Source organism: Oncorhynchus mykiss, chromosome 3, assembly GCF_057628025.1.
Source record: "Oncorhynchus mykiss isolate SJ-2025 chromosome 3, ASM5762802v1, whole genome shotgun sequence".
NCBI lineage: Eukaryota > Metazoa > Chordata > Actinopteri > Salmoniformes > Salmonidae > Oncorhynchus > Oncorhynchus mykiss.
Window position 1 is genome coordinate 38,061,946 of NC_143024.1, and position 7,773 is coordinate 38,069,718.

At 46.8% G+C, this 7,773-nt stretch overlaps 1 protein-coding gene across 4 annotated transcripts in view; it reads left to right on the top strand.

Moving 5' to 3' along the window:
* LOC110503999 (protein Aster-A) overlaps positions 1–7,489 on the top strand; it is a 34,592-nt gene extending 27,103 nt beyond the window's left edge. For all 4 annotated transcript variants that reach the window (XM_090229193.1, XM_090229194.1, XM_036973605.2 and 1 more), the window contains exons 15-19: positions 732–950; positions 1,264–1,342; positions 2,879–2,986; positions 4,694–4,814; positions 4,960–7,489. In XM_090229193.1, coding sequence (XP_090085319.1) covers positions 732–950; positions 1,264–1,342; positions 2,879–2,986; positions 4,694–4,814; positions 4,960–5,061 — 629 coding nt within the window. In that variant the 3' untranslated portion in view covers positions 5,062–7,489. The remainder of the gene's footprint in view (positions 1–731; positions 951–1,263; positions 1,343–2,878; positions 2,987–4,693; positions 4,815–4,959) is intronic.
* The last annotated feature ends 284 nt before the right edge of the window (positions 7,490–7,773 follow it).

The window sequence follows — 7,773 nt, forward strand, 5'->3', positions numbered from 1 at the left end:
CCCTCCCTCTCTGTCTCTCCCTCCCTCTCTGTCTCTCCCTCCCTCTGTCGCTCCCTCCCCCTCTCTCTCTGTCGCTCCCGCTCCCTCTCTCTCTGTCGCTCCCTCTCCCTGTCGCTCCCGCTCCCTCTCTCCCTGTCGCTCCCGCTCCCTCTCTCCCTGTCGCTCCCGCTCCCTCTCTCCCTGTCGCTCCCGCTCCCTCTCTGTCTGTCTCTGTCTGTCTCTCCCCCTCTGTCTCTGTCTCCCCCTCTGTCTCTGTCTCCCCCTCTGTCTCTGTCTCCCCCTCTGTCTCTGTCTCCCCCTCTGTCTCTGTCTCCCCCTCTGTCTCTGTCTCCCCCTCTGTCTCTGTCTCCCCCTCTGTCTCTGTCTCCCCCTCTGTCTCTGTCTCCCCCTCTGTCTCTGTCTCCCCCTCTGTCTCTGTCTCCCCCTCTGTCTCTGTCTCCCCCTCTCTCTCTGTCTCCCCCTCTCTCTCTGTCTCCCCCTCTCTCTCTGTCTCCCCCTCTCTCTCTGTCTCCCCCTCTCTCTCTGTCTCCCCCTCTCTCTCTGTCTCCCCCTCTCTCTCTGTCCCCCCCTTTCTCTCTCTGTCCCTCCCTCCCCCTCTCTGTCCTTCTCTGTCCCTCTCTGTCTCTCTCTGTCCCTCTCTGTCTCTCTCTGTCTCTCTCTCTCTCTGTCTACCCCCCCCCCTCTCTCTCTCTCGCTCCCTCCTCCTTTCTCTGTCTCTCCCTCCTTATCAGAGAGTGAGGTGTGTAAGCTGGAGACCCTGCTCCAGTCTGAGGTGTCAGTGGTGACCTCGGGGGATGTGGTGAGGGCAGACTCTGCCAAGACACCCCCGGCCCTGCGGCGACGCAAACGCACCTGCTCCCGGCGCCCGGGGGACCGGGAGAGAGAGGGAGGGGGTGCGGGAGGTGGAGAGCGTGGGGACCGAGGGATGGGAGAGGAGCGGAGAGAGGCGGGTGAGTCAACATGGTCGTGGTGGTGTCAGGTCATATTGATTAGGGCACACTGAAACGTAGTCCCTCCCTTTTTCAGTAAATATTATTCCGTTTGATGCCTAATAAATAAGACCCATATAAAAGATTGTCAAGAAGAGAGTTCAATGTTCACCTCTTGTCAATCAAACTTATGTCTCCAGGTTTATGATAGTTCATACAACTAAATGTCAGATGCCAGTGGTGCTCTGCTTTGCATTATACACATCTGGTGGTGTGATTTGGAACTGCATCCAGGCTCTTCTGGCAATAAGTCACTTGTTTTCCTTTTGACCAGGTGGTCAGTACAAGCACGGAGAGCGGTGGCGTGGCGGAGGCAGCAGCATCTCTACCATACTGCTCATAGTCAGCTTCATGTGAGTACCGACCTCTCGGCGTGCGTGAAAAGAAACCCTGATTGTTGATCGTTTCCCCTGTCCCTTAGTAGTAGTAAACCAAGGGAATGATCAATTGCCTGATCTTGTCCAGTTTATGAGCTTATCAGAGAGCTTTAGGATTAATCCATACTTGAGGTACCGTAATTTCCGGACTATAAGCCGCTACTTTTTTCCCACGCTTTGAACCTCGCGGTTCAAATGACGCAGCTAATTTATGGATTTTTCCCGCTTTCACAAGATTCATGCCGCCAAAAAACTGAGCCCCGTCACATAATGTGACGTAAATCGAGCGCGCTCAAACTTCCCATCATTCTGATTACGGTAGTCATTTTGTCACCCTCATCATGGCAAAGACACGGAGAAATGCATATGATGCAGCTTTCAAGTTGAAGGCGATCGATCTGGCTGTTGGAAAAGGAAATAGAGCTGCTGACAGCGTGGAGCATTGTCAAAAAATCCACTATCATCAACGGGTTTCGAAAGGCTGGACTGCTGCGTGTTGAAGAGGGCAGCGATCCAACATCGGATGAAGCAATTCTGAGGCTATTCAACTCCGACACCGAAGGAGATGACTTCAGTGCACAGGAGGAGGAAGATAGTGACCAATGACTTTCTTGGTAGGCTACTGTTTACTGCTATTTTTTACATTTTTGTTACCAGCCGTGTTTCGTTTAAAGGCTGTGTAAAGTTCATTTGTTTCAATGTACCGGTAGGCACCTGCGGCTTATAGACGTGCGGCTTATTTATGTACAAAATACATCATTTTTAAATAATTCAGTGGGTGTGGTTTATATTCAGGTGCGCTTAATAGTGCAGAAATTACGGTACACACATTTCACACAATTCTCCCATTTGAACTCAATACATAACCTACACTTAACTCAAGTTGGGATTGGTCCGTTTGTGAGTGATTGTGAAAGTGTTTTCGGGGCCTCTCATGCCTGTAGCATTACCGTAACCACCACAGTATGTGAGTTCCACTAGTGTACAAATGTCTGAATGCTCATTTTGTCTTTTTCTGTAATCCATGTCGTCAAAGTGTTTGGGAGGGGGGGTTCAATGAAATGAATATCTCCTCTGCTTACTAACAGCCTCCCGCTGCCTCTCTTTCTCTCTCTCTTTCTCTCTCTCTTTCTCTATCGCTTCATGTGCATAGGATCTGTGTCAGGTACTGTATAATAATTGTCAATGTCTTGTCGAATGACATGTTCAGTGTTGTGAAGTCTGCTCTGTCATTTGATGTAGTATGATTGATTTGTTGTCCAAAAACGTGTGTGTGTATACAGTTTGAGTTGTACAACCACTTTTCCCATTCCTTCTGGAGTTCTCATTCCTGAATGTTGTCCCCTTTTATTCATAACCTAGTCTCGCTCCCTCTGTTTTTGGCCCATACTTATGTCAATACATTTACCCCTCTCTTTCTTTCTCTGCTTTTTTTTGTTCTCTCACCATCCCTTTCTCTCAACTCTCTTCTCTTTTCTTTCTCGCTCTCTCTCTCTCTCTCTCTCTCTCTAGTCTGGTGGTGTTGGTGGCCCTCAACATGCTCTTGTTTTACAAGTTGTATTCTCTGGAGAGAGCTGCACACACACTGGAGACGTGGCACTCCTTCTCTCTGTCTGACAGGTAACCAAGCCAGGATACATCTTTATATTATAGTCATTACTACTTACCCATCAGAGGTTTATTTCACCTTTTATTTAACCAGCTAGTTCAGAACAAGTTCTCATTTACAACTACGACCTGGCCAAGATAAAGCCTAGCAATTCGACACAGTACAACAACAGAGTTACGCATTGGAATAAACAAAACATACAGTCAATAATACAGTAGAACAAAAGAAAACAAAAAGTCTATGTACAGTGAGTGCAAATGAGGTAAGATACGGGAGTTAAGGCAATAAATAGGCCATGGTGGCGAAGTAATTAGAATATAGCCATTAAACACTGGAATGGTAGATGTGCAGAAGATGAATGTGCAAGTTGAGATACTGGGGTGCAAAGGAGCAAGATAAATAAATAAATACAGTATGGGGATGAGGTAGATGGGCTGTTTACAGATGCAGTGATCTGTGAGCTGCTCTGACAGCTGGTGCTTAACGCTAGTGAGGGAGATATGAGTCTCTAGCTTCAGAGATTTTTGCAGTTCGTTCCAGTCATTGGCAGCAGAGACCTGGAAGGAAAGACGACCAAAGGAGGAATTGGCTTTGGGGGCGACCAGTGAGATATACCTACTGGAGCGCGTGCTGCTATTGTGACCAGTGAGCTGAGATAAGGCGGGGCTTAACCTAGCAGAGTCTTGTAGATGACCTGTAGCCAGTGGGTTTGGCAACAAGTATGAAGCGAGGGCCAACCAACGAGAGCGTACAGGCCGCAATGGTGGGTAGTGTATGGGGCTGTGGTGACTAAATGGATGGCACTGTGATAGACTGCATCCAATTTGTTGAGTAGAGTGTTGGAGGCAATTTTGTAATTGACATCACCAAAGTCAAGGATTGGTAGGATAGTCAGTTTTACGAGGGTATGTTTGGCAGCATGAGTGAAGGATGCTTTGTTGCGATATAGGTTCTAGATTTAGATTCTAGATTTAATTTTAGATTGGAGATTCTTAATGTGAGTCTGGAAGGAGAGTTTACAGTCTAACCAGACACCTAGGTATTTGTCAACATATCCTAAGTCAGAACCATCCAGAGTAGTGATGCTAGTCGGGCGGGCGGGTGTGGGAAGTGATCGGTTGAGTAGCATGCATTTAGTTTTACTTGCGTTTAAGAGCAGTTGGAGACCACGGAAGTAGTGTTGTATGGCATTGAAGCTCGTCTGGAGATTAGTTAACACAGTGTCCAAAGAAGGGCCAGAAGTATACCGAATGGTGTCGTCTGCGTAGAGGTGTATCAGAGAATCACCAGCAGCAAGAGGGACATCGTTGATGTATACAGAGAAGAGAGTCGGCCCGAGGATTGAACCCTGTGGCATCCCCATAGAGACTGACAAAGGTCCGGACAACAGGCCCTCCGATTTGACACACTGAACTCTATCAGAGAAGTATTTGATAAACCAGGCGAGGCAGTCATTTGAGAAACCAAGGTGACACTGTCCTATTCTCCTTTTGATTTAAAATTAGATTTAAACTACAACTAAATGCACCTCTGATTCCCACTGTTCTGTTTTGTTCTATGATTTAGTTTTGTTCTCTTCCGTTGCTCAAGAACAAACCAACACTTTCATTGGATATTACTTACCACCAGCGCTGCATTTCTAGCATGTGAACTAACTCCTCTTCTCTTGCTCTCTCTCTCCCTCCCTCTCATTCTTCTCCTCTCTTCTCTCCATCCAGTCCTCTACCCCAGTCTGCAGGAGAGTGGGCCCAGGTGTTGCAGCTCCAGAGACAGTTCCACCAGGCCCAGCTGGGCAAATGGCAACAGATCCTCCAATCCTCAGTCACTCTGCTAGACCAGGTGTGTGTGTTTACTTTCTATGTGCGCACTTCATTTACAAAGCGTACACAAGGCTTACAAACGGCTTCACTGTTATTCATGAGTGAGTCATCATGGCTGTCGTAATGACATTAGCCTTCTCCTCTGTCTTCTCTCTCTCCCTCAGATGAAACAGTCGTTGGAAAAGCTCCACCGTGGCGTCGTCACTCCAGAAGTCCAGCAGGATCCCCCCTCGAACCCCACTTCAGAGTCTCTCACTGAGCACTGATCCTCCAGCCATCACCAGCCCTCAAGTGGGTATGAATAGACCACGGGGGAGGTAGCCAAAGGGGGAGGGTCCGGCTGGGCCAATCAGGGAGAGTGACTCACTCTCACCCGACCCCAAAGCGCCACTCCTGCTTCTCTACTCAAAACAGACAGGGAGATATGTGGGGGGAATGGGAATTACCTGTAGGGGACCTTCACTACCCATAACTCCCCACGCCTCAGTTTGAGCAACCTGCAATGGGGTTGGGGGGTGAGAGACCTTTGGGGGGACTACACTACCCATAATTCCCCACACCTCAGTCCAAGTTCCACCTTCCATAGTCACCACCACCTCTCACGTCCAGACAGTTAGACTGGGAATGTCTTCAGGACTACAGCAATAACATAGTCATTACATTACCATATCTCCCACAGTCAGGGCTAAAGGCTGGCCAGTTTGTATAGTACCATCCGCTCCTCACAGGCAACCAACCATGCTGCTCTCCCTGAACCATCTCCCCTGCCTGAGCAGCCAAGAGACATTTTCAAGACAGACCATCGACTGCATTTCAGCATGTGCAGCCCTGCTGCTGCATTTCAAATGGATAGACTCGGGTCCAACGCATTTCAAATGGATAGACTCGGGTCCAACGCATTTCCAATGGATAGACTCGGGTCCAACGCATTTCAAATGGATAGACTCGGGTCCAACGCATTTCAAATGGATAGACTCGGGTCCAACGCATTTCAAATGGATAGACTCGGGTCCAACGCATTTCAAATGGATAGACTCGGGTCCAACGCATTTCAAATGGATAGACTCGGGTCCAACGCATTTCAAATGGATAGACTCGGGTCCAACGCATTTCAAATGGCCTCGGTGTGAGGGGTCCGCTCAGCTAAGTCCCCCTTGAGCCTCCGGAAATGAGGGACACATGAGGAGAGCGCGACGAGAGGGGGGATAGATACATGAGACTTTCTGTAATCCAACAATTTTAGTCGTTCTTCCTTTCTCTCTTTCTCTCCATCTGGGATCAGCAGCTTCCATCTTAAAGGCTTGATCTCTGACAGAGGCAGTACGTCCACTGGGAGAGTCAATTCAAAACAATACTTTTTATTTTCAGACGTGAATAATACAAAAAGACTCCTAAATCCTCTACTAGCTCATGTTTATCATTAGCTGTCTTTTTGAGGGTGACTGGGTCGTTTTGGGAATTGAGAGAGAGCGAAGGATGATTGTGTGCGCCAGACCATTACAGTATTTATTTTACACGACTTTGATTTCGAAAAGTCCTGTCCCGCTCTCAATGCGAGTGAATTTTTTTCCCTTCTATATGCTCTGTGTTAATACTTCAGCACGGACCAAGAAAGAGCTATAAAATTAATATTTTATATTTCCTGGTCATAGCAATAATGATATTTGGTGATTTATACTACCTTTTGAATGTGTAAAAAGTAGTATGTCACTAAAGTGTGTTTAGGGCAAAATGAGACGAGCAAGCAAAGATCTGGAGTTGGAGAAGAAGACGGAGAAGTCTATGTATTAGAAAGAAGTGTCCTCATCGTCACATCGTCACTGTTACATTTGGTATTATTAAGATTAGTATGATTATGACTTTGTTTGTTTTTCCGCACTCGGTCAACTTCTAATTGTATTATTTGGATCGGACTTGAAGTGTTTCAGGGTTACCGACTACTCTGTAGACCAGTCTGCGGACCAAATAGCACCCTATTCCCTTTATAGTGTGGTGCACTTACATAGGACATGATGTGCCGTTTGGGACGCAGACGCCGTAGTCCAGGTAAACAGAGAGATGCAATAAACTAGTGACTTTCTCGTGTAAACTGGACTGGGACCAACCAGAAGTCTAGGCCCGGAAAAAGATAAAGGGAATCTATTGCAGTACTGTGTTTGTGAGTTCAAATTGATATGTTATTCCTTTTCATTTTATATCTTCATTTTGTAGTCTATCCTGTTTTCTTGTTTTTGTTTGTCGTAAGGTCATCTCATTTTATTTTCTGCCCCCCCCACCCCCCATCTGATTCCCCCCTCACTGTCTATCATAAACCATTTCTCTTTTCCTAATTGTTTTCCTTTTCATCCCCCTTCCTATTGTCTTTCACTCTTCCTCTCTCTCTTTCCTCGTTGTGCTCCCTGCCCCCCTCTCTCCTTCCGTCTCTCGCCTGTGCAAGTGTGTGAGCCTTGCTGTGCACGGCCAAACAGTGAGTGATCAAAGGATGTACTATATTTATTAGGGTCAGGGAGGAGGGGGGGATGGGGGTCGCGGGGAGCAAATGTACTGTAAAAGATTTGATTGTACACAATGCCCTGGAGAGAAATGAAAAGCTCTAAAATATGCAACAACTCATCGGAGTCTTATTTTTTAAAAAGTGTGTGTGTCATTTTAAGCATTTTCATAAAAAGTTGAACTAAAAAGTATTTCAAAACAGTCGGTGTAATTATGTCATCTTTCTGACTTCCCAGCTTGTCCAAATTCAAACTTATCTGTTGCTTTGACCTGTTGAGGCAAAGCATTTCATTGATTTTTAGATGTCTGCCAATCACAGCGACTGCAGACAAAGTCCATGTAGATCGATACTGTCGATTGACCTACAAACACAGTTGACCTACTGGCCTACATCATTACCAAGGAGCAGGAGACACTGTTGCAATCTATTCATGTCACAGGAATTGATCTGGCCTGCTATCTCTCTAGGTTGAAGGGTGGTCATA